At 40.6% G+C, this 27,443-nt stretch overlaps 1 protein-coding gene across 1 annotated transcript in view; it reads left to right on the top strand.

The window, feature by feature from the left end:
• Positions 1–25,559, top strand: part of dchs1b (dachsous cadherin-related 1b) — a 129,442-nt gene extending 103,883 nt beyond the window's left edge. The window contains exons 10-29 of the mRNA XM_047378787.1: positions 2,143–2,239; positions 2,343–2,500; positions 7,141–7,581; positions 8,743–9,038; positions 9,199–9,314; positions 10,753–10,992; positions 12,063–12,188; positions 12,292–12,501; positions 13,436–13,692; positions 13,783–13,989; positions 14,071–14,467; positions 14,563–14,676; positions 14,789–15,000; positions 15,123–15,274; positions 16,471–16,601; positions 16,706–16,992; positions 17,699–17,840; positions 17,926–18,097; positions 19,379–19,788; positions 19,869–25,559. Coding sequence (XP_047234743.1) covers positions 2,143–2,239; positions 2,343–2,500; positions 7,141–7,581; positions 8,743–9,038; positions 9,199–9,314; positions 10,753–10,992; positions 12,063–12,188; positions 12,292–12,501; positions 13,436–13,692; positions 13,783–13,989; positions 14,071–14,467; positions 14,563–14,676; positions 14,789–15,000; positions 15,123–15,274; positions 16,471–16,601; positions 16,706–16,992; positions 17,699–17,840; positions 17,926–18,097; positions 19,379–19,788; positions 19,869–21,910 — 6,207 coding nt within the window. The 3' untranslated portion in view covers positions 21,911–25,559. The remainder of the gene's footprint in view (positions 1–2,142; positions 2,240–2,342; positions 2,501–7,140; positions 7,582–8,742; positions 9,039–9,198; positions 9,315–10,752; positions 10,993–12,062; positions 12,189–12,291; positions 12,502–13,435; positions 13,693–13,782; positions 13,990–14,070; positions 14,468–14,562; positions 14,677–14,788; positions 15,001–15,122; positions 15,275–16,470; positions 16,602–16,705; positions 16,993–17,698; positions 17,841–17,925; positions 18,098–19,378; positions 19,789–19,868) is intronic.
• The last annotated feature ends 1,884 nt before the right edge of the window (positions 25,560–27,443 follow it).

The raw sequence follows: 27,443 nt of genomic DNA, 5'->3' as shown, positions 1-27,443 counted from the left end.
GTCTTGATGTGTGTATTGGTGCATTGTCATCCTGATACACGGCACCGCCTTCAGGATACAATGTTTGAACCATTGGATGCCCATGGTCCTCAAGAATGGTTCGGTAGTCCTTGGCAGTGACGCGCCCATCTAGCACAAGTATTGGGCCAAGGGAATGCCATGATATGGCAGCCCACACCATCACTGATCCACCCCCATGCTTCACTCTGGGCATGCAACAGTCTGGGTGGTACGCTTCTTTGGGGCTTCTCCACACCGTAACTCTCCCGGATGTGGGGAAAACAGTAAAGGTGGACTCATCAGAGAACAATACATGTTTCACATTGTCCACGGCCCAAGATTTGTGCTCCTTGCACCATTGAAACCAACGTTTGGCATTGGCATGAGTGACCAAAGGTTTGGCTATAGCAGCCCGGCCGTGTATATTGACCCTGTGGAGCTCCCAATGGACAGTTCTGGTAGAAACAGGAGAGTTGAGGTGCACATTTAATTCTGCTGTGATTTGGGCAGCCGTGGTTTATGTTTTTTGGATACAATCCGGGTTAGAACCCAAACATCCCTTTCAGACAGCTTCCTCTTGCGTACACAGTTAATCCTGTTGGATGTGGTTCATCCTTCTTGGTGGTATGCTGACATTACCCTGGATACCGTGGCTCTTGATACATCACAAAAACTTGCTGTCTTGATCACAGATGCGCCAGCAAGATGTGCACCAACAATTTGTCCTCTTTTGAACTCTGGTATGTCACCCATAATGTTCTGTGCATTTCAATATTTTGAGCAAAACTGTGTTCTTACCCTGCTAATTGAACCTTCACACTCTGCTCTTACTGGTGCAATGTGCAATCAATGAAGACTGGCTACCAGGCTGGTCCAATTTAGCCATGAAACCTCCACAACTAAAATGACAGGTGTTTCAGTTTCATTGTCCAACCCCTGTATGTCTAAAAGGTCACTTGTCTCACCTTGTATTAAAGTAACATTTCATGAAAAACACATTCATGGTGTGTTGCTTCTGCTGACAATGTTTTCAAACACAGTACTATGCTGGAAGAGTAACTTAAGGTTAGCTTATTTTGATATGAGTTTTTCATAATTTAGCTCATAGCATATGTCATTGTGGTTTTCCATCTTACCTCGCCTTGTTTAAAAGTGTTGGTAAGGTGGAGCAGGGCAAAGACAAATTAACTGATACCTCATCTGCAGTGATGCAGCTGCTGCTCTGGTCTGTTGTGGTGAGTAAATAGCTCAGCCAAAAAGCTGGTCAAAGAATATTGTTCTTTTGACCAAAAGAACAATATTCCAAAACAAGTGGCTGAAATCAACTTTCTCTGTTGGGGAGTTGGGCTCGTCTTTAGAGATAGGGTGAGGAGCTCCATCATCCAGGGACTGCTGCTTCTCGGCATCAAAAGGAGTTAGGTGAGGTTGTTCAGTCATTTGATTAGGATGCCTCCTGGGCGGATCCTTTTTCTGGGGTTTTCTACTGGGAGGTAGACCAAGAATTCACGAGACAGACTATACGTCCGCTCTTGCCTGAGAACGCCTCATGATCCTCTCAAAATGATCAGGAGAGGAATGTTTGGGTTACCTGCTGGGTAACCCAAACATTCTAACCTAAATATACAATCATATTCAATAAATGAGAATATAATTGAAAAGATAATTCACAATTTACTAAGTAAAGCGCAATATATAGATTGTTTACACACAAACTAATGTTTTCAAGACTTTATATCTGTTAATTACGATGATTTCCCACCTACAGCTAATAAAAACATGACATTTAAGATTACAATATTACATCAGGCCAATGAAAACATTTTGAATAAGGAATTGTGGGCTAAATGAAAAGTATGTTTAATACTTAAGTTAACGTTTTTGTTTTTGAAAGGTTTTATAAGCTGTGCCTTTTTCTTTTTAACTTCTTCCCTCTACCGGTGGGTATGAAGAAAAAACTACGATATTCTTGCATAAAGTCTTGAAAGTTTTAGGTAACTTTATACATTTTGTTCTCCTAAGCTAATCACTCATCAAAATGGTAATTTGACGAAACTACTGTATGCACATGTAAAGTGTAAGAACAGATGTAAGAAAGTGTTCAGAAAATAGTTCTGTTTGAACTACGACATTTTTTCATTGCAGGTGGCAGAGGGGCTTCCATCAGGGACTGTGGTAGGGACTCTGTCAGCTAAAGACCCCGACGAGGGGGAGAATGGTACCCTGCACTACTCTTTATCAGGTAATCCCAACATGGTCAAACATTGATCTAGTGACCGTAGCATTTCTGTAACCATGTAGTGATGACATTCCTGTTACTGTTTTATCTGTTTCACCTTCTTAAGGTCCCAGAGCAGAGCGTTTCTACTTGAACCCCACCAGTGGCGAGCTGAGAACTGCTTCCCCTCTGCAATCGACGGAGCGAGCCGAGTACGGATTTACCGTGACCGCTGCTGACCACGGCACTCCAGGCCTCAGTTCAACCTGCCAAGTGCAAATACAGGTAAATATAAATTTATGTTTTCTGTCCAAATATTTTCAAATCAAGGTGGGAACTAAGGGCCTGTGTGGTGTGTACGCCTCCACAGTTTACCTCACTCATTTTGCTTGACTTGCTTTAACTTTCCCATTCCATGAACAGAATAACTGTCAGAAGTAATGGAAAAAGAGTTTTATGAATAGCAGTGAAGCTGAACCCATGCCTAGCTAAATGAAAGCATGTATCAAATCTAGAGTGCATTTTCCGAGGTCATGCGGGTAACCAAAGCCCACGGTGGGAGGGTGACGCTGCGCTCTGGGAGTGTGCCGGCCAGGGCTAATTTTCCAAATTCTCCGCAGTGAAGGTCAATCCTGCATATTAACATACTATATCAGGAATTCAAGTGCAGGAGAAAAATGTCTTTAAGGAAAGGGTGGCGGCGGCTTGCTTCCACCGTAAAGTTTGGAGCTCTTTGTTTTTCTGCCTGATGTGAGTTCAGAAAGGAAAAGGATGCTAATTGCAGCAGGCGTGCTTGCCTCAGATTTCACTCGTGCGCTGCTTGTGTGACAGTGTGATTAGACAGAGGGGAAACAGGCACCTTGGAATCAAATGCTCCCAGATGAGATTTGATGAGAGCCAGCTGCCTAGAATCATACAAACAGAAAGGGAATGCACACCACTGTACAGTAGCAGGGTGCAACACAAGCATGCACACAGACATGCTGAACCACTTGTTTTGGATGAGGTAATATGTCTGATTTATTGACTTTGATATAACATTTCACAAAGTTGTGGATAAAATCAAAAATTAAAATAGAATCAGAATCAGAATCAGAATCAGAAAAGCTTTATTGCCAAGTACGTTTTTGGACATACAAGGAATTTGTTTTGGCGTAGTCGGTGCAATACAGTACAAATTAAACAGTATAAACATATCTACAATATAATATAAATATATGTGCACAGTTTTAAGTGAGTGAGAGTAAATATAGAGCAGTATAAGATGCAAGAGCAATACAACAGTGCAGGTGATCATTGTGCAAGTAAAGCAGGAGTCCAAGCTGAGCGTTAATGTAACACTTAGAGTTGCAGGTTACAGGTGTCCTGTCAGCAAAAAAAGGGGGGTGTGGGGGAAAGGGAGAGTGTCAAGGTGATTTCCGGGCTTTGTTAACCAGGCTGGTGGCAGATGGGAAAAAACTGTTCTTGTGGCGTGAGGTTTTGGTCCGGATGGACCGCAGCCTCCTGCCAGAGGGGAGAGTCTCAAAGAGTCTGTGACCGGGGTGGGAGGGATCAGCCAGAATCTTCCCGGCCCGCTTCAGGGTCCTGGAGGTGTACAGTTCCTGGAGCGACAGTAGACTGCAGCCAATCACCTTCTCAGCAGATAAATATTGTTGTATACTACAAGAGTTACAACTTTAGGGTAGAAGCTGCAGCTCAGTCTGGTGGTTCTACTCCTAAAGTTCATCAGTCTTCTGCCTGAAAGAAGAGGGGCAACCAATGTGTGTGCAGGGTGTATAGGATCCTTCATGATGCAGGAGGCCCTTTACCTGCATCAGGTTGTGTAAATGTTTTAGGTGGATGGTAAGCTGCCTCACACAATCTTGAGTGCAGCCTTCACCAGCTTCTGCAACACTCTCCTCTCTGCTGCAGAGCAGCTGCTGTGCCACAAAGTGATACAGGAGCACAGAACACTCTCCGCCACAAATCTGTAGAATGAGGTCAGGACTGAGGCCATGTCCCAAAACTTCCACTTCCACCCTTGTGTCCCCTGATGGGTACGACTGCATAGTGTGTCCATATTCTCAGGAGTGGTCTTTCGCCCCACCCCCTTTTTGCCCTAGATCCACACTTTGGCTAAGTGTACTTCTAACCAGATTTTGTAAGTATATTACCCACAATTCATTGCTGTATGTGACATTTTGAACAAAAACCAATCACAATCATCAATATAATCAACCATCAAAACAGAATAAGAACTGCCTAAACATCAGACAGCAAGCTGACAATATATATGTTTTTTACTGGTTTTCCAGGCTCAACATTGTATGACTACCCGGCTTGAGGTATTCCTGCATTTAGTAGCCCATCAGATTGAAACTACCTTTTGAACAAATAGTGGTGCTGTGGCAAGAGTCTGGTGTATAGGCCTCTTTTGGTTCCTGCGCTTTCTTTTCTTCAAAACGATTGCTTGATGCCATTTTAAAACAATTTTTAGCAGTAAGACAGGACCTGAGTTCCCCACTCCTGCACACCTCAGCTTCCCGAGAAAATAGAGACGCTGCCTCTCCAATGGACAGAGGAGGAAGTGAGCGTCTATCCCTTCTGAAATCGACTATCATCTCTTTACCCCTCTTTCACACTGACTATGTTCCGTGTCTTCTCTGTCAACTGTCACAAATTGTGCCGTGTGACAATTCACACTGGATGCCTTTTTGGGTTTAGGATACATTCATGTATCTGACAATGGCTCTGTCATGCGTGAATTCACACGTGTGTTCTCCTGCATTGTATCAAATACTTGCTCTCCCCACTGTGTCAACTTACCACAGGAATCAATCCATAGAAGAATCTGTCTCTTCAGTGGTTCCCATGGCCCTCGCCCACTTGGAGAACAGGGATTCTGATGTTTGTCTGCTCTTCGCGAACTTCACATCACACATCCATCAAAAATAGACTCGATCCCTATATCTGACGGATGACGGAGAGCTCTCTGTCATGTGGCAGTGCCAAAGAGCCAGTGTGAGTTACCACATTGACTAGCGCAGCTTCTATTTGCGACTGAGAGCAAAATGCTTGGATGGCAGAGTCTGAGTGAATGAGGGGTGAGTCTTCTCCACATTGATGCAGAGATTATTTTCTCTGCACCAATGTTCCATGTTCTCCACCTCAACCCTGTTGTCGGAGTTATCGCTGTTCCTGATGCATCCAACCAGAGCTGTGTTATCTGCAAACTTCAAAATATAACGGGCTGGGTATTTTGCTGAGAAGTTATATGTGAACAGAGTGAAAGGGGGGGGGTCTCAGCACACAGCCCCAGGGGGAGCCGGTACTGAGGGAATGGGGGAGGAGGAGATGCCATAGATCCTCACAGACTGCAGCCTGTCAGTGAGGAAGTTCCAAGAGAGGAGCCCAGTCCCAAGTGTAGAGAGTAAGTGGACCAGGGTCTTGTGGGATTCTGGTGTTGAAAGTTGATGTGAAGATCGCAAAGAGCAGACAAACATCTGAATCCCTGTTTTCCAAGTGGGCGAGGGCCATGGGAACCACAGAAGAGACAAATTCTTCTATGGATTGATTCCTGTGGTAAGTTGACACAGTGGGGAGAGCAAGTATTTGATACAATGCAGATTTTGCAGGTTTTCCCACTCATTTTAATCATAGGTACTTTTCAACTGTGAGTAATGGAATCTAACACAAAAATCCAGAAAATCACATTGTGTGAATTTTAAGTAATTAATTAGCATTTTATTGCATGACATAGGTATTTGATACATCAGAAAAACAAACGTAATATTTGGTGCAGAAACCTTTGTTTGCAAATACACATATCAGACATTTGCTGTAGTTTTTGATGAGGTTTGCACACACTGCGGCAGGGATTTTGGACCACTCCTCCATACCAATTTTCAATACATAAATCTTTCAATAAAACCTTGTTGTTGAGTTTGAAATATGAATTAAATTATTTTTTTCAGTAGTTGAATTGACGCCTCATCTATGTTAGCTATGAATCAAAGCAGAAAGATATAAGGACTTTTTAGTTAGTTTTTTTTATTTATTATTCAAATCATACCATTATTGCAACATTCACCAATATTATGGCATGTTTTCTTAATATCGTGTAGCACTCACTCCCAACTAGTTTTGGCAATAGATTGTGTTTGGGCCAATCCCAATGGCTCCTACGCAAGATTGCGATTCCAAAATCTGGCCCAGTAAATACCTATCCAGCCTGAGCTAAATCCATATGGGACCTATTCACGCATTGCCTGGGAATAAATCTGAGCAAATGAAAAACACACAATCATCAGTTTGCTAGAAAAATGTATATGATTGAAACCCAGCCCAATAACAAACGTAATCAAGAATCTTATCAGTGTGTTCAAGCCCCTGTGGTACAGATTTGTTTGTCTTTAGCACAGACTGAGGCATGAGGCAGTTGGTTATTGCTCTGCATTATTTGAATTAAAGTATTTGGAAATTCCCCATTCAAACCTTTTATCCTAGTGTATTACTTTACAGACCTTTCTCCCTAGATGAAATTAGATTGCTGCGGTGTCAAGATACTTACTTGGAAAAATTGTACATTGTCCCTTCATGTGCAGTGAGAATTCCCAAGAGTTTTTGTAATTATAACAAAAAAACAGGCACCAATACATCTCATGTTCAAGTTTAAGGATCTATGACTTACAGCTGCACTGTCTCTGGAATATTAAAATAGATCCACTCTTGTTACATACAACAGACTTTCACTTGGTGATTTTCTCCCATGCTTCATTTAAATGATACATCGATATGTTTGAGTGTGTTTTGGCTCAATCCCTCTTTGCTGATTGGGGAAAAGAGTTTAGTGTGATTGCTATCTGAACCACCTTTGCTGGATGTTGAAATTGAAAACAAATACTTGAAAAATTTAAGTTATTTGACTTAATTTGTCTTTCTTTCAGGTTCTCAGCAACTCCAGATCATCCACAACGCCCAATATCCTTTCTATGACCCTTAACACAGTTGAAGGGGCAGCTCCTGGCTCCATTATCGGTTCTGTACGTCCACCTGACCACCAGGATTCTACTGTGCAGGAAGGCCAGGTGACCTACCTGGTAGTGGGAGGGACTGACCAGGATGGAACTTTCATGGTGGACCGTCTGGAGGGTGATGTGTACCTGGTGCGCGAACTGGACTATGAAAAGGGGTCAAGATACATGCTGCACATAGAGGTGTCGGATTTCTCTAAGGCATTTCCAAGCAGCCATCTGATCAAGCTGGACATCAACGTGCAGGATAGTAATGACCATGCCCCGGAGTTTTCAGAAGACCCGGTGACAATTGTGATCCCAGAAAATATAGAGCCGGGAGCTTCTATATACACATTCCAAGCTGTGGATAGGGTAAGAAAATTGTTGCATTGTTCACCTGTGACTATATTTACAAAAGTCTCTAGTCACCGCTTACTTCTTTATTTTTTGATTCTATGGCGTCAAACTTCATATTAATCTTTTTGATCAATAGTTCTGGTTTTGTCTGCCGATTGTAACTTAATGCTACTGTCACACTGGTTTCTAAATTGCGGCGTATAATGGTATATAGAACAATACACGCTATAAATCTAAACTTGAAGAAATCAAGTGGATTTTTGAGAAACATAAAGTCAAATCAAGTCTTTGAAATATGTCACTTTTAACTGCTGACTTATTTTGAAGAGTGCTTGTGTATTTGGATCAAGAATGTTTAACTACATCAGGACAGAGTAGTTACTTTGGCCTTGAGGTCACAGTCTATTTTTTTTTATATTTAAGGATTAACTAACCATCTGAATATGTTATTTCAATGCTTCATAAGAATCCCCAAACACTAATGTTGAGCTGATTAAATCAGAAAATCAGTCATGCCCTCAGTCTCAGTTTCAATCTTCCATCATTAGGAGGTAAGTGAATCTTCATGGGTACAAAGAAGGTATTTGCTTAGTGTTCCATGAGAGCCAGTAATAGTATTGTTGAGTCATTCCTGTGATATTTAAGTACCAGTTGTGTAAAAATCCTGTAGCATCGGTGCACATGTAAAGTACATTCATGGCATGTGAAAGCAGTGGTGCTCATGCTGCGGCACTTATGCTGCAGAATCTTTCAACATGTCAAAAATCTTGGCAGTCTGGCTTAACCAGTGACAATCCATAAATGCTAAATTGTTAAAGGCGTAAGAAGGCAATACTGTTATAGTTGTACGGTTATTTACCCAAAGCAACCCATCCTCCTACACCACTGAAACACTAGGCCAATTATGTAATAGTGTTACAGGGATATTAGGCATTTCGTCATAACCAGCCTGTTATTTGTTCTATTTCTTTAGTGTAGCCAATTAACAATACTAAAGATATTATCGTTTGATGAACAAAATGTAGAAAAATCATAGGCTATCTCTATTCTCTAGTTGTAGCCAAAGTCCAAATAGAATCTGGAAAGGCCTTGACAAAGCCTGGTGAACTATGGACCTAGACCAACTGAAAAGATTAAAACAAAGCCTAATCAATCTTAACATTTTGTCTCGAATAGGATGGCAGTGGGCCCAACAGTGAGCTGCATTACTCCATTGAGCATCACTGGCCTGACACATCTGACCTCCTGCTCCTTGACTCCGTAACTGGTGTCCTTACCTTGGGGCAGAAGTTAGACCACGAGTCTACGCCCTCCCTCTACCTTGTGGTGCGAGCCACAGACCATGCATTGAATCCCTCTCAGAGGCGCTGGAGCTCAGTCACCGCTCGGCTGTTTGTGACGGATGAAAATGACAATGCTCCGACATTTAGCTCTCCGTCTGCAGTCAGTGTCATGGAGGATCAACCTGTGGGGTGAGTGTCGGATGACTTGGTTTATTTTCAGTGGCTTCAGGCACTTTTAGCACTTTTCTTTTAATGCTCTTCCTCTCAAAAGTTAAGATCCATTTAGATTTTAAAACATTAAAGTTACACCTTCATTTTAGTCATGTCCTGCTTTTGTCTTTACCGACAGGTTTGTGATTTTGTACGTGGTGGCACGCGATAAAGATGAGGGAGAAAATGGCAGAGTATCCTACAGAATTCGAGCAGGCAACAATGCTGGTCGTTTCACTCTCAATCCTAACACAGGTACAAGTATAGGGCATCTAATCAAGAAAGAAATTGGTACACACTGTATGTTATTGTTTGCCTTGCTTTAAACTAGAAAGTTTGAAATGTTTCCTATCCTAAGCCCACAGTATGAGGGCGAGATGGATCTCTGAATTAACTGTAGGTTTTCAGTGGACAGAGGAAAATAAGATCAAATCCAGCTTCATGACCAGTAGAGTAGTAGAACTTCTATCCTGTCTTGAACCAGTAGTGTAATTTTAGCTACCCACTAATATAAGATGAAGTTAAGTAGAAATTCCTTTTGGATTTCTGTAATTGCATTTTAGATACTTGGGGTGTTTACTTTTATAAATGTGTGATAACATTCTGGAATCTAGGGTGACTAATTTTGGGGGTAAAAGGAAACACAAAAAGAATTATCAGTTTGACTACATTAATGCAGACCACCTTTACAGGTATTATGATAACTATTCTGCATTATTTCCATGAAAAATAGAAGATACAAATTGCACACTGAAGTGCCTGAATTGTCTGAATTGCTTAAGTACTTATAACCCTCATAACTTTCTTCACTATGGGATCACTCATTCCCTTGGAGAAATGTTTTGCATCTGTACCAGTTTTCTGATGCTTTCTTAACAGATTTGTTCACGGGAAATAATCCTTATTTGGGCTATTGGAATGTAGAATTGGAATTATATATGTTCAGGCTCAGTCGTTTCATATTTGAGAATGGGTAGCGGTGGTGCACTCAGCTCTGACTGGGATTAAGAACCATAAAACAGACACTTAATGCCACTGCCAAATGGAAGAAAGTTTAAAAGGCATTACTGTTGAGTGTCTGCTGGGTTGATTTCACCTCTGGGTTCTGTGGCGTTAAGTCCGGAGTTATTATGAGATGTAATGGCAAATTTGCACACATTGTGGAGAGGTTTGCCAAACTTAATGGTTTATGTAGGAGGTATCACTAGATTAATTACTGCTTATAAACGGCCAACTTTGTGCCACAATCCATTACTTAAGCTTTACTGCCAGTTTTATGAAGTTCTCGAAAGGTTTCTTCTAAGATATTTGTCCTCATGAAACTATTTATGACTGATATTAGAGAATAATTTACCTTCTATCAGAGTCAAATATTTAAGACTGCAAACAAAAATTTCTGAATTATTTAGAGCATTTAGTAGGTGGCTATAGTCGGGCTACAGGGTCTGTAGTCAGACTCAGGTTGTAATTCACTGATCTATGTGAGTTGGAATGAATCACAAAATTTACTAACATTAACTCACCAGCTGGAGCCTTACAGATTGAAAACATTTAGATTTGAAAGAAGATTGTGTGTTAACTAAATAAAAAAGTGTGTTAACTAAATAATGATTCCTGTGGAAAATCTGTTAAGGTGAAGTAATAATTTTTAATGAGTTATAATGAATTATTCTATTCATTTTCTTTGTTGCAGGCTCTCTCTCCATTCTTAAAGCCCTGGACCGGGAAGAACAGGAGGTCTTTAATCTAACAATTGTAGCAGAGGATCATGGAACACCTCAGCTCTCCACCTCCCAGGTGTTGTGTGTGCAGGTGATCGACGTGAATGATGAAGCTCCGGTGTTTCAGCAGGCAAAGTTTGAGGCCCAAGTGATGGAAAATCGAAGACCAGGAACCACAGTGTTCACTATAACAGCCACGGATCGAGATCAAGGTTTGCTAAAAAAAAGGCCTGTGATGAAAATAAGTAGTTTGCATAATTATAAATACTAAATGAGGGACAAATGTTACACAGATGTAGCAATTAACGTCTTTTTTATAGGCCTTGAAAAAAGTATTCACATTCCTTTAACTATATTTTGTTGTGTTATACATAAAATGCTTTCACATTTAGCCCCTCTGTAAATACTTGGCTACAACCACCTTTGGTTGTGGTTACAGCAGAAAGTCTTTAGGGCTATGTTTCTACCAGCTTTGCATATCTAGAGACTGGGATTTTCACAAATTCCACCTTGCAAAATAGATCAAGCTCAGTCAGCTTGGATGGAGAGTGGCAGTGAGCAGCACTTTTCAAGTCAAGCAAAATATTTTCAACTGGATTTAGGTATGGACTTTGACTGAGCCATTCTAAAACAGAGTATGGTTTGATCTACATTAAACCTGATGTTTCTAGCTCAAGGCCCACAGTTGACATCCAGCTCGCAAGAGAACTGTATCCAGACCACGAGATAATTTCATATATTTGTTAATAATGGCCCACCAATGGGTTACATAGCACTCACACCAATCACACTATGGATTCAATAGCGCACCACACAGCAATTTGCAGGTCAAGTTGATGCAGAGAGGGTGCCTGAACACATCGCGATGGAGCTTGTAGAACTGAAGTGTAACAGCTCACTCAAGGCAAAGTATGACTCCTTGGGTCCTGCACAGTTTTTGCCCTTTATTCCTGGGATTAACATCTCCAAAAATGGGCTTCCGCAGCTAAAGAAACACCAAACATTAATGAACTAAGTGCTGAAAACAATGGCAAGCATTCTGGTGGTATAATAGTTTACAGATTTTTAAACATTTCAAAAACCGCATATCCTGTTTCTTTCTCTTGAAAATTATGCACTACTTGGTGTTGTTAGTCTATTACAAAAATTTTAATGAAACATACTAAAATTTATGGAGTATGAATGCAAATTTGGACAATGGAGCCTTAGTCATTGCTGGCACCTAGGTAATGTTTGTTTTTCTTTTCAGTTACTTTAATGTGTTTTGTTATTTTTATAACAGGTTCTAATGGTCACATAACATATGGAGGTGTGACAGAGGAGAGTTTTGTCATCAATCCTTCAACAGGTGTCATAACCACTACAAAGGAACTTGACACAGAAGTTCAGCATCATTACACACTCACTGGTACTCATAACATTATTTTACACAACTTTAAATGACCAATTATGTATAAAAACTCACTATTTTGGGCATCAATATAAAATGACAGTTGACAATCTCTCATCAGTGTATGCCCGGGATGGAGGGCTGCCTCCTAATTTTGCCAAGGCTGTGGTCCATGTGGAGGTCCAGGATGTGAACGACAATGTTCCTGTCTTTGCAAAGTCGTCATATGAACTTGAGGTGCCAGAAAACCAGGCACCAGTAGAGCTGTGCTTTATCAAGGCCACGGATCCAGACTTGGGTCCTGGTGGACAGCTGGAGTACAGAATTGCTGGTGAGAGATAGCATGCTGTTTGTAATCCTAGACAATGACTGAAAGGATTAATCTTTTTTACTATGTTAGATACTGTACATTCCTTCAGTTGCTGGCTCTGCTGTTTCAGAATGTCTAATTTCATATCTGTAAGGTTTTACCAAAAGTGAATGTTTTCATTTTGTTGCTTTAGCATGAAAAGCTTTTTTATTTGATACATCACTGTAATCAACCCATTTTAGACTATCATCACAAAATCGCCTCATAGTCCTAATGCAACCAAAAATGCCTGTTGATGCATATTCAACACATACCAAGAAACATCTTGTAAGTGTTGCTTTCTAGTGGCCAGCGTGTGGACAACATCCAGTTTTGATTTTACTGTATTAACCCGTTTTGGAAAAACAGTGATGACTGACTAGAATGGTCTATACAAAAACCTATGTGGTAATTCAACTAAGCAATAGGATCAGCAATAAAATAAATGACATACCTAAAACTGGAAAATTTGTTTATTTACTAATATGCCGGATTTTGCCTAATGTCCTTTACTTGCATGTTAGCAAAATTTTATATTTCTTTAATATGGTACGTCCAAACTTAGTACCTCTACTGAATTTTGTATTGGCTTGAAAGCAATAAACAATTCATTTGTTTGTATGTAATTGGAAATAGGTTTAGACAGTAAGGGCTAAACTCTTAGTGAGTAGAGTTGTCATCTTGCAATAGGAAGATTGTGGGTTTAATTTACCATTTAAAGAGCTGGAAACATTTTTCCTGATATCTGACGATAAACATGCACAGGATTTGGTTTTATCTGGCATTTGTAATTAGTGTGTTCCCTCCATATTGAAACAAGATCTTAGCTGTGACCCCAGACTTGCTTTGGTTACTTTATTAATAAAAGTACAAGGTTACAGAAAATTCAGTTTTTTTCTCTCTATCATCATTGTAGTGGGGGATCCTGAAGGAGCTTTCAAACTCCACTCCAGCACAGGAGCTCTGTCCACCTCACGTGGACTTGACAGAGAGACAAAAGCTGAATATAACTTGAAGGTGGTGGCCATGGACCGAGGAAGCCCCACTCTCAGCGCTACTGTCACAGTTAAAGTCAAAGTGTTAGACATCAATGACAACAGCCCTGTGTTTAAAAAAAACAGCTACACCGTGGAGGTCTCAGAGGATGCTGCAGAGAGTTTTCAAGTTCTTCAGGTAAGTCAGATGTTAAAAGATAATTAGAGCTTCAGTGAGGACACAATTTATTAACATATTGCTGAATAATCTTCCCCTTTTCTTTTCTAGGTGTCAGCAACAGATACTGATGACGACCTTAATGGGAAGGTTCTGTATTTTCTGAGCAAGGAGGCACACGGAGCATTTGCTGTCGATGAAGAAACTGGTCTTATCACCACGTCGGCACCTCTGGATCGGGAAAAAATTGCGTCATACAACTTCCAGGTGTTTGCGGCTGACCTGTCTCCTGCTGCACCCAGGAACTCCTCTGCTCAGGTAAACAGGCATGATGGTGACCAATTTCTTCAGAAACACAATGATTTTATTCCCTTAACTTATGGAACATCTACCTAACAGGTGACAGTCACCATCCTTGATGTCAACGACAACCCTCCCTTCTTCATTCAAGACCCGTTGATCATCGAGGTGTCCAGCAGGCGTTCGCAGCGTGTTTTAGCCACCATGAAGGCTGAGGATAAGGACTTTGGTGCCAACGGTTCTGTGTTTTATCGCTTTGCCACATCTGTGAAGGGCTTCAGCATTAACTCACTCACCGGGGAGATCCAGGCCACCGAACCACTAAGAGACCTGACCCAGGCTCAGAGGACCCTGATAGTTGAGGCTATGGATCAAGGCAGCCCAGCTCAGTCCGCACAAGGAGTGGTGGTGATTTATGTAAAGGAAGTAGAGTACAATGGCATTCGATTCTCAAGGAATGCTCGAGATGTCATCATACAGGAAAATGCTGTGAAAGGTTGGGCAGCATTGTTACGAATCAGAGAATTGCATTATTTCTCAGTTTCTCTGTTCTCACCAGTAAGGAATATTTTCTCTCCTTCAAAAATCTAGGCACAGCAGTGGCTCAGGCTCAGGCTGAGTATCCAGACGGTACTCAGAAAGGGATCAGCTATAGTCTCTTTAGTGGAAACAAAAAGCAGGTTTTCAGTATCAGTTCCTCAACAGGTGAGACTATCCTGTTTGCTAGTGACTTGATGGTGGGCAAAACTATCCTAGTTTGAGGATCTTCCCCATCTTTTTGTTAAGTGACATTTTTCTTCTCCCATCTGTCCTGCAGGTGAAATCTGGGTGCAGAGCTCCCAGGGACTAGACTTTGAGGACACTCCCCGACTTCGTCTTGTCGTGAAAGCTGAAACTGTGTCCTCCATGTCATTCATGGCTGTTAATTTGGTCCTTCAGGATGTCAATGATAACCTTCCTCGCTTTCAGCTTCAGAACTATGTCACCTACATGAAAGAAGCACAAGGATATGAAATGCCAATTATACAGGCGTGTAAAAATCCAAAACGTTGGCTTAACATTATAAAGTCATATAATATTCGATCCACTGACTGTTCTACAGGTAAAATGAAATTCTTTATTTTTCTTCTTTCCCCTGATTCTTTTCCTAGGTGGTGGCTGAGGATGTGGATCAAGGCCAAAATGGTCAGGTGACGTACTCCATCCAGTCCTCCAGCTTGAGCGGCCTGTTCAAGATCGACCCGATGACAGGAAGCATCACTACAGCTGCTATCATGGACCGGGAGATCTTTACAAAGACCAAGTGGGGATAAATCAGTAGTTAACATAAACATTCATGGAAACGTTTACCATAAATCTTTGCAGAATACATGCACAATATATTTTAATTATTATTTAATTGCATATTTAATTGAATTTTAATTGTTATCAATGTTTGCAATATCATAAAGGACTCCTTGGACACAATGTTTAGAAGGATATTACATTTCATGTGCAATACATTAACACACTGTGCCAGAAATACATATGGCCAGCTGGATAGTTTGTAACTGCCCTTAAAGCCCTCACAAAATGTATATATTTAGTGGCTGAGATGCTAAAGCTCCAACAAAATGGTGAGGAAGTTGAAATGATGCTAAATAAAGAGCCAGGCAAATGTTGGAAAAAATGTAATCAATACCGTCATCACTATTTTCAGCAATTATATCGCAATTACGTATGTTTCTGATACTGTATAATGTAGCCCTATTAGATATATATTTCACATACCTGCCATTGAGAGTCAATCTGGACTAAACTTGATGTAAATGGACATAAATTACAGCTGTATGCAATGGAAAATCTCTTTATTTGTTTTAAATCAGATTGCTACAAATAGACTGTGTAGAATTATATTTTTGTTGATATTAACAACACCCACCAAATTTGTTGGTTCTTTGGAAAAAGATGTATAAAAATCATTAGAACATAATCACAAAGTTTCCAGCAGTTTTCGAACAGTGAGTTCTAGTTATATTTACCTTAAATGGCATGGTAACAAAATAAACATGATTCCTCTAACTAGATTTAAGCTTAGAAAAGCTAGTCTTTTGTTGCTATTTCCTGACTAGTGAAGATGAGCAAATGTCTGCCATACTTAAATTGCGTGTTTATCTGTCTTTCTCATTTTGAGAAAAGGGTGGAAGAAAGGAGCCTCAATTAAATCATATTTATACCTTAATGAAACAGAAAGCCATGGAGTATTCACTAAAAGTTCAGAAACACTCCTTTAAAAGCAAAAAGATGCTTTAGTTAAATTTTGTATAGTAATTTTTAGGGGTTCCACTAATGTTTGTAAGTGTTAAATGTTAATGTAAAATTGAATAAATCCATTCAAGTTGCAGGCGTGAGGTTATGCTACTGCAATAAAATGTGAATTTTATCTCAAGACTTTTTACACATCCTTTCCATTTTTAAATTTGGTAGGGTGCTTTATATGTTTTTTCTGCCCACTCACAGGCTGGTAGTTACTGCAACAGACAGAGGAAGTCCACGATTGTCCGGTTTAGCCACGCTGACGGTGATAATTGTTGATCAAAATGACAACAGTCCTACTATTCCCTTACCCCAGGAGGTTCGCATCCCAGAAAGTAAGGATTTTAATCTTAAACAAGCTCTGCTTCATATTCAGCATCCAATGTTGAGTGCAGCTAACAGATTTTTGTCTAATTCTCTTCATTTATTTTGTTTTCAGATACATTAATCGGCACAGAGATCTCTCTTGTGACGGGCAACGATGTGGACTCCAGTCCTGCCCTCTCCTACTCCTTGCAGCTTGACCCAACAGCCTTAGGCAAGTTTGGGATTCACCGTTACAGTGGTGGTGTGTCACTCACTGGTCCTCTGGACTTTGAAGAGAAGACATGGTACACTCTGACTGTCAGAGCCACGGACAGCCAGCAACAAACTGAGGCCAACATTACGATAGTGGTGGAGGACATTAACGACAATGCACCTGCATTCACCCATGACCTCTATCAGGTAGGATGGCCTATAAAGAAAGTGAAGAAATTTTCCTGTCCTTTTCTTGTACTTTTATATGTATATTTACTCATTAAACTCATTATTTTTCATGTGCACTATAAATTACATCTGCAAGGGGAAATGTACCCGGTCATTCTTTTTTACATTTTTGACCTCTTGACACCTCTTAAGACTAGACACCATAGTAAATTTTTAATCCAGAAATTGTTGCTGCACCACACAACTTTAAAACTGTTGTAAAAACACACAGGCACATCGCCTGTGAGCACACGGTGTGGGTGATAAAAGTTAACTGCCTAATTTTAACTGTAGAGATGAGCCTATATAAACTGTGTCAGGAAATTACCTCAACATTAGCAGACACTGAGGAAAAGCAGGAACTGTGTTATGATAGGCAGTTTTCCCCCATCTGTGAGGCTACTGCCTGTTGCCCTCTTGACTTGGATTTGGGAGATTTATCACAGTATTTATGTGACTGGTTGGACTTTTTTGCCCCGTAAATATTTTTGAAATAATTTTTTTTATAAGACACAGCAACACATCCCAATATCCACACATACATTTGAATAAGTTTATTTTTGTTTCTATTAGTTAAATAAAATTCTGCATGTGTTTTGTTGTGTTGTCTGTTGAAAGGTGAGTTTTTAAGTATCTACATGTGACCAAAAGATAATAGCAGTAATTCACAAATACTGCTCTCCAGATTACCCTGCCTGAGCACACACCACCTGGAAGTGCAGTTATCACAGTCACAGCAACTGACAGGGACTCTGGAGATAATGGAAAGATTACCTACAGAGTGATGTCATCCACTCAGGAGGGGTTCTATATTAACCCCAGCAATGGTGAGGGTATCTTTGCTCCTCAGTTTTAAATATTAATTGATTCATAGAACATTTTAGCAGTGACTATATTGCCTTTTCTATCCAGGAACTTTGTTTATCAACCACCGAGCAGAGTTTGACCCTGAACGCCCAGCAGTCAACATCATCATAGAAGCTCGTGATGGAGGCTCACCCCCACTCTCCTCTCTTACTACAGTCCAGGTTCAGATCTCTGACGTCAACGACAACGCTCCAGTGTTTCACCAGTCAGAGTACAGGTTTGTGAACATTCACTTACAGCTGCAGCTCAGAGAATTAGAATATCATTGAAAAGCAAATTTACTTTAGGAACTCAATTCAAAAACTAACATTTTTATATTATATGTATTCATTAAACACAGACTGATATAGTCTAAGCATTTATTTCTAGTAATTTTCATGATTATGGCGCACAGCTAGTAAAAGTCCAAAATTCCATTTCTGTGCATGAATTGCTGCATAAAGCATCCGGGACGTAGAATGTCACCTCGCTGGGGGTGAAGAAGGGGAGCTCCTGCCTTAAGTATCTCAGCATCTTGTTCACGAGTGAGGGGAGAATGAAGCGGGAGATCGACAGGCGGATCAGAGCGGCTGCCGCAGTAATGAGGACACTTTGGGTCATGACTGAGTAGAGCCACTGCTCCTTCACATCGACAGGAGTCAGTTAAGATGGCTCGGGCATCTGTATCGCATACCTCCCCCGGGAGGTGTTCCAGGCATGTCCCACTGGGAGGAGGCCCTGGAGACAGCCCAGGACACGCTGAAGGAACTATGTCCCTCAGCTGGCCTGGAAATGCCTTGGGCGTGGAGGAGCTGGAGGAGGTGTCTGGGGAGAATGAAGTCTGTGCGTTTTTACTAAGTCTGTTGCACCCGCAACACAGTCCCGAATAAAGTGGAAGATGATGAGTACGAGTGCTGCATAAAGCATGCATGGCATGGAGGCAATCAGCCGCTGGCATTGCTAAGGTGTTCAGAAAGCCTAGGTTGCCTTAATAACAGATTTATGCTTCCCCACATTGTTTGGGTCTGTTATCTCTCATCTTGCTCTTGACAATACCAAAAATATTTTTTATGAGGTTTAGTTGAGATGAGTTTGCTGCTCAGTCAAGTGCAATAATACCATTTTACATGGTAAGTACATGCTTAAATGAAATGGTTTTTGCCTTACAATCCATTCAAGGCTGTTGTTATCCCATACTTTGTTCTTCCACTCAGCTTTCCATTAATATGGTTGGATACAGCAGCTTCTTTAGCAGTGACCCTCTGTTACCACTTTTCGGTGTGTGTCAGTTACAGTTTTAATTGTTTCACGTAGTACTCCGGTTTTCACAAAAATTTAATTAACAGAAAAAACCCTCTATGTGAAATGAATTTATATATGTTTAACTTTTTTACCTGAGTTACTGAAATAAATCAACTTTGTGATGATATTCTAATTAAATACATTGTACTATAAAACCTTAGCACATGCTGGTCTAGTCTCAAAATGAACCCTTATGTGTAATGTTTTCTGTATGTAGGGCTACTGTTTCTGAAGACACTATCCCAGGGTCAACAGTTCTGACCTTTGAGGCCTTTGACAGTGATCTGTCACGAGAAAACTGTGGCTTTGACTTTGCCATGGCCAGTGGAAATGAAGGAAATGCATTTCAGATTGAGAGCAGTGTGCGTTTCTTGGAAGGACGGGGCTTTCAGACAGTAGGAACTCTGCTATTGGCTGAGAGACTTGACTTTGAATCCAAGCCACTTTATAACCTCACCGTCGTAGTGTCAGACCGAGGTGTCCCCCAAAGGAGCTCCAGTGTTGCTGCAGTGATAACCATCGCTGATGTGAATGATAACCCTCCGGTGTTCACTAGAGCAGAGTATACTGTGTCACTCAATGAGGGAGCTGCCTCTGGGGCTGAGATTATGCGATTGACTGCAACAGGTGGGCAGAGTTTTTATATTCCTACCTAATTTAGTTACTGTTCTTTCTTTTGAAACTGCTTTTTATGCTTCCATTTGCAGACCCCGACTCAACCCCATATGCTGAAGTCCAATATACCATCAGCTCTGGAGATGAGGTGAACTTATTTTCCATTGATCAGTGGACTGGAGCCTTGAGGCTTGAGCAAACACTTGACCGGGAACACCAATCCATACACACTGTCATTATTCAAGCCACAGATGGTCATGGTCATTTTGCACTAGCTCCAGTCATTATTGAAGTAAAGGATGTAAATGACAACCATCCGTTCTTCCCTGTGGAGGTCCTGACAGCCAGTATCCGGGAAAACCAGCCGGCAAACTCAGCTGTGACTGTTCTGCATGCCATAGACCATGACACAGGGGTTTTTGGCCAACTGAAGTACTACATGGTGGAGAGGTCAGGAAAAGGAAAAGACAGCTTTGTCGTGGACCAAAGTTCAGGAGAAATCAGAAGTAAAATTACATTTGACTATGAAAAGGTCAACTCCTTTAACTTTGAAGCGTTGGCTGTGGATTCAGGCAACCATTCAGCCACAGTAACTGTACAGGTGTTTGTCACTGGTGAGGATGAGTATAACCCACTGTTCACTTCCACTGACTTTTCCTTTGAAGTCCCAGAGGGAGCTAAGAAAGGCCAGAGCATTGGCCAGGTTCAAGCTCAGGATGAGGATGGAGGCGTGGATGGTGTTGTTCTCTACTCCCTAACTTCCAATTCACCATATTTTGATGTAAATAAAACTACTGGTGTGATTTTTCTGAAGTTAGACAGTTCCAGCAGCAGCAGTGGGTCAAGTCGAGCTAAACGAGAAACCAGGGTAATGACCCTGGATGTTAAAGCTCACGGTCTACTTGACACTTCTCGGTCCACAACAGCCCAGCTCTCCATTGATGTCACTAACACTAACTTTGGCTTGACTGCTGATGTAAACATCCTGCTTATTATTATCATTGGCGTGTCTCTGGGAGTTATCATATTACTTGTAGTTTTGGCTGTGGTAATTTTCCTTGTCAAGACACGCAGACAGAAAAAGAGTCAAGATACAGGAAACAGGACTCTTGCATCAGAAACTGCCTTAAAGAAACTGGATGAATGCCCCTCAGGACCTGGAGGAGACAATATTTACCACCAGACTTTGCCAGGTTATGTTGCTGATCAAGGAGGAGCTGGTGGTGGTCCCTACCCTAGAGGAGGCTCTTTGGACCCCTCTCATTCCAGTGGTAGAGGTTCAGCTGAGGCAGCAGAGGATGATGAAATACGGATGATTAACGAGTACCCTCGCGTTGCCTCCATTACCTCGTCTATGCAGGAGCACATCTCAGCCAGAGGACCAGATTCTGGAATTCAGCAGGATGCTGACCAGCTTTCCGACATTTCCTGTGAACCCGCCGCTTTAGAGGGCAGCACTTGGTTCAAAGGAAAGAAACTAGGAGGCAGTCTGAGTGGGACCTTGCTTTCTGGCCAGCTTCCAGTCTACAGGGATGAAGGAGTTGGTTACCTAGGAATAAGCCGTGGTCTGAACATTTCCCTCCCCAAGGATTACCCCTTCCCCGAGGACGGTAAACCTTCAGTGGATGGTTCACTCACTGCTATTGTTGCGAGTGATGAGGAGCTTCGTGGAAGCTATAACTGGGATTACTTGCTCAACTGGTGCCCTCAGTTCCAACCTCTTGCCAATGTTTTCACTGAGATTGCCCGGCTAAAAGATGAAACCACTCAGCAAAGTCACAACCCCCGCCAGCCCTTTCAACCCAAGCCCAAACTGGATCCCAAACCTAGAATTGACCCACCGCCTCTTATAACATCAGTGGCTCACCCAGGGGCCATGACAGTACCCCCAAAAGTCCCTGTGATTGGACGGACATTCCCCCACTTGTCCTCCCTTCGAAGGTCTCCCATTAGTCATGAAGGATCAATTTCCTCAGCAGCAATGTCGCCAAGCTTCTCTCCATCTCTGTCACCTTTGGCTGCTCGGTCTCCTGCTGTTTCTCCATTTGGAGTCAACCAAGGTCCCTCAGCATCAATGATTAGCACCAGAGAGCCCTCACTTGAGCAAAGTCCTGATCATGAGATGAGAATATGATTGACACTATATAGGGAGATAATTTTGAGACAGACAACATGAACAAAGCATAAAATCCATGTAGATGTTCTTTTGAACATTACTTGTACTTTTCAGTAATCGCTGACTTCATCATAAGAACAAAGGTTTTGCAAATGCGCTGATCAACATTTGTTTCTTCTCGGACAAATTAAACCTTCACATTTACTTAGTGTAATATTTCGGTTTGTTCTTCAGATACCCGACAGTGTTGCAGGAATAAACAAAAGTGAACACATGCCTGGTTTGACAAGAGCAGCCAAAGTTTTTTTATTTTTAAAGCGACGCAGGTCTCTATGAACTGATCAAGGTCAGGAGGTGGGTGTTTCCACTCACAAGCCCCCAAAGTCAGAGATCTCCTAGTGTGTAGATAGATAAATGTGTCATTTTCATGTTTACCTCACTGGCTGGCCAGAGAGCTAAGGACACTCTCTTTGTGTCAATGGACTTTTGTACACTACAGTATTAAACTTTTGTTGTGGGTGCTTTTTGAGATGGATTTTGGACATGAGGAGACAAAAAGACTGACTTTCCAAGGCATCACATAGTGGACAGCAATGGAAATTTCCTCCTGTTCAAGGACACTCGTTTTTATTTTATTTTTATATTTTTATATAAATATATGATTTCAGGTCTATTATTCCACATTGAGAGGTTATTGTTTTTGTGTTTGCATGTATGTATATTTGTATGTATCTCTTACATTTTTAGAGACTCCTGTGACAGTTGTGTGAGAGTGGGAGATGTTTTTGTAGAATTATTTATATGGAAATAAGGACTTTCTGCCACAATTGGACAACAGGAAAACAAGCACAGCTCAGGTTGACCTGCTTTTCACCTTTTGTTACTGGGGTTTTTTTGGGACAAATTAATGATCGTCAAAATCCAAAACACCAGTCGAATGAAGAGACATCATCAATATACTTTTCATGAAAAGTAAGGAAAAGTGCATTCTGCAAGTTTTTTTCTTTGTTTTTTGTTAATAAATCTTATAGTGTCTGAATAATCTGTTTATTTCTCCTTAAAATGTGCCACATTTATACAAAAATGCATTTGTTGGTTGTGCAGCAGAGTTGAGAATGTGGGTTGCACCCATGAAAAAATTGCCAAATCCTATCTGTGAATGTCAAAAGTGAATGTCATTTTCAGTTGGAGTCAGTGTAATGGTGTAGTGTTGCATCTCCCTCGCTAGAATAACAATGCTTGTCATCATTGAAGGCAGTCACTATGCAGAGATCTATAAAGTTGAGTTTCAACAACCAATTGTAATCCCGTATCTCCACTCTTAGTGACAAAACTGTATCTCCCAACATCTCAGAGCTCACCTACACAGAGCAGGGTTTATCAGATTACCTGCACAATTTCAGGGTGATAAGGAAGAAATAGGCTCCCTGTAACCATGACCTGATCCCCACTGAACAATTGTAGGATAAGCTTGGGTGCTGTCCATGCTAGGGTGACCAACATTGGCTAAAAACAACAAATTTTTTATTGTGAAATTATACTGATTTGCCAGACTGTTGGTGTTGCACACAGTACTGCCACACACTACTGAGGCCCCTGTTTGTTAAATTAACTTTTGAAGTGCCGATATTCAGTTTTCCCAATTGAGTGTCATAAGCAAAATAAGCTATTGGGCTTTGGCAGAAAGGATTTTTTTCATGTGCCCCACCTACATCCCAACTCTGCTGCTTAACCCACAAATGCAGTTATCTTATTAATATGGCATCAGGAATAAACAGGCTTTTAAACACTGAACGATTTATTTCCAAAAAACCATTAATTAACCTACCACAAATTTCCTCACTTTTTTTTACAAAGTAAATGAATCTCATGTTGTCCAGTTATCAGTACTATGTTGTGGTGTGTGCTTATGCACAATGGCACATTCCCATTATCATTCAGGGACATCTGAATTTGCTGATCACCTATGTGTCTTTAAAAGAATGCGCTTCCTAAACTACAGTCACATCATGAATTTATAGGCTTCAGACTGTGAAGGTCTTCATCTCAGCTTAACGGAAATACCAAGAAAAAGCTGGGATTTTTAAAGTGTTATAGCATAAAGAGTTTTTTTTCCACAACAACTGTTTGTTAGTTTTGGGCAGGAGCTAAAGCTGTTTCCTAAAAGTTTCTATTAAAAAAGAAAAGAAAACATTGCAACTGAGAGTTGTTTTTTAATCTAAACCTACAGCCTTCAAGGTAATACGACATTGCATCATGACAAACATCCTTTCTAGTTTGATTCTCCCTCTTGTGTTTTCTTTTACCGAATGGGATTTCTAAATGGTAAAGGTTAGTTATTAAACAGAAAACAAGAGTTTTCACGAGTGACTATTGAGATGGAGCAGTAGATTGATGAACAGATTGTGACCTTGTCTGCTGTAATGTTGTAAAGAAAAACTTGAGCCAAAAGTGAAGCACTCAATGTTTCTATTCGATCAAAGGTTTGACTCTCACTTATGGAAACCAAGTGGCTGAAATTAGCTTCCTTACTAGGGATGTGCTCGCCTTTAGAGATAATGTGAGGAACTCATTCGTCAAGGAGGAGTAAAGCCACTCTTCCTTCGCTCTGTGCTGAGGTGTTTAGAGAATCAGATCATAAGTAGACAACTTTGGGCAAGTCCTACTGGGAGGAGGCTCCAGGGCTTAGTCAGAACTTGTGTATGGGAGTTTAATTATCTTCTGGCCTGGAATGCTTCAGGATCCTCCAGAATGAGCTGGAGTCTTTGGGAAGAAGGATGTCTGAAATAAATGATAGACAAATAACATTTATTCAAGCCGTTTTTGAGCAGAATCTGTAAAAGCCTGCTGGTGAAATTAAAAGTTCTGAGATTTATAAAGCAAGTCCAGTTGAGAATTACCACTGCAAAATCAATAGCTATTTTGACTGCTTAGAAGCAGATTTTCTTTATGTTTTCTTAAGAATCACATATGCCAAGCTACACTAGCTTGTACTTTTTAACACACTTCTCAATAACATCTTTTCAACTCCATTCCCAGACCCAACTCCCACTTGGTGATACAGTAGCGCTGTTTTTCAGGGCTGAAGGCTCCAATCTCAAACAAGCTCTTACCGTGGTTTAGCACAGGAACTGCTTTGGTGGAAAAAACCAAGATGGAGAAATGTAGCACGTGAGCCAAACAAATGGGAAACAAAAGCCTTAGTGCACAATCCCCAATGAATGTACATCAATATAGCAACCATTGCAGTATTTGTGTGTATTTTACTTTTATTTCAGTGATTCTTGTTTTAAGCCACATCAGGGGGTGGTTTTAACTGTTGTTGTAATTTTCCCCCTTTGTTTCAGCTTAAGCTCCTAATGAGTGTCCTTTTTAATTCACACAGCCAAGCCAGATTGTCTGGATGTCCCCCTGTTTTCAAAACATGGTTTCTACCTCTGTTGTTTGTTCACCATAACACCGCATGTTCTCTCATGCAAAGCTGAAGGCTGTGGCTGACATGCTGAGACGATTTTATACATTCTCAAAAACATTTCTGTGTTGGTAAGCATCAATTTAAACATCAATGCCAGTGACTGATCAGTGGAGTAAGGCCAAAAGAAATAACAATGAGACATGCCGTATCTGTATTTAATGCAAATAATAAATTCCTACTGATCTCTTTTGACGAACTGGAGTCAGACCTCATCTTTGCAATATAATTCAAGAGCAGAAGACAGGAAATAGCTGCTAACCGGTACAAAGCTTAATCAGGCTTTGGAAAAAAGAGAGAGAAAAAAAAACTGAAAATAAACTAAATTTACATGCATTTAGGTAAAACCTATGTATACATTTTTTATTGACTAATTTTTAAACTACATAATATATTACTGAATCCAAGTAAAGATTTAAAAGTGGGATAGTTTAATTATTATAAAATTTAATTAATAGGTGCAGTATGTCTGCTTAATAACCAAACCTCTGGATGACACATTTCTTTCAACTGATTATGCTCTAATGTTCCAAAAAGAAATCTACAAAGCGTAACATTTCTCTAAGTTCTCACAAGCTATGTAAAACATGTTTTTGTCAGATAAGACCAACATTGAACTTTTGGGCCTACATTCAGAGTTACGTACATTGGAAAACTAAAACTGCAATTTACTCTAAACACACCATCTCCACAATAAAACATAGTGGTGGCAACATCATGTTGTGAGGATCCTTTAATTAGTAGGGACATGGAAATATGATTGGGAGATGAATGGAGAATCTGTCTTTACCTCAAAATTGCTCGTCACAGAAACTACATCAAATTTGACTGAAAATTTTTCAATAAACAATATGTGTAGATTTTAGTATTAAGATGACCAAAGCTAGTAGAGAAACCTCTTTTCAGTGAGTCGTTGTATAGAAGACTTATATTTTGATTCTTATTCGTACATGTGGCTAATCTACCTCATTTCAATTAAAAACAAATGACCTATCTCCAGAGAGCAACAAGAAAAACTTGTGTTGACCTAGATATTCACCAACAAAAACGTTGTGGTTACAGCCTGCTGTCCCAAGACTTCTTTTGCAGCCAACCCCACAGCAATAAATAATTACAAGCACACAGATATATCAACTTGGAGACTACTGCTCAGTGACACACATGTCCCACAGTAGCCTCCCTAGCTCACAATAGATTCTGTTCTTCAGAAAAGAAGCTAGGCTGTTTTCTTTTTTGCTTGTAAAATATGTGAGAAATCTGTCTGAAGCAGAACAAAGCCCCCTTAAGAACAATAAAGACTAATGTAATATTTATGTTACAGGACAACATTTATGACATGCTTTGCAAAAAAGCTGGGGGAAAGTCCTGCTTTTTCTGTATACAACTATAAACTGTTACCAATATGGCCAAAATATAATTTCAAATTATATGAAAGATGTATCCAGCCAGTAACATAATGCTTTATCATTAAATCCATCCATCCATTTTCTATACCCGTTTCTTCTATACAGGGTCGCAGGGGAGCTGGTGCCTATCTCCAGCAGTCTAAGGCCTGCGAGGCGGGGTACACCCTGGACAGGTTGCCAGTCCATCACAGGATCAACACAGAGACACACATAATAAACAACCCATTCACCCACAACTCACCCATTCACACCTAAGGGCAATTTAGAGAGACCAATTAACCTAACAGTCATGTTTTTGGACTGTGGGAGGAAGCCGGAGTACCTGGAGAGAACCCACGCATGCACAGGTTATCATTGTCTTTAAATCTTTCAATTAAAAAAAGTGTAAATGAAATAAAAATAAAAAAAGCGCAGTAATTACTACGATTTTCAGCCGTAATTGGGGCACATGTTAGGAAGACCTTGTTCATAATGAAGAATCTAAGTCGAGAAACTTTTTTTTTTTTAAGTTCAAGTATAGTTATTTGACTAGGATTATTAACATCAATGTCCTTAATTGGCTAACTAAAAGAGAGAGTTCAAACTAACTCTTGACATCTTCATTTAGTATAATACCAGACTAGCCGGTCCTAGAAACTGAAGCTGGTAAGTCCAAGAGGGGCATGAACATTGA

The sequence above is a fragment of the Girardinichthys multiradiatus genome, chromosome 11, assembly GCF_021462225.1.
Source record: "Girardinichthys multiradiatus isolate DD_20200921_A chromosome 11, DD_fGirMul_XY1, whole genome shotgun sequence".
Lineage (NCBI taxonomy): Eukaryota > Metazoa > Chordata > Actinopteri > Cyprinodontiformes > Goodeidae > Girardinichthys > Girardinichthys multiradiatus.
Note: the sequence above shows the minus strand (reverse complement) of the source record. Positions and strands in the feature narration are given on the sequence as shown.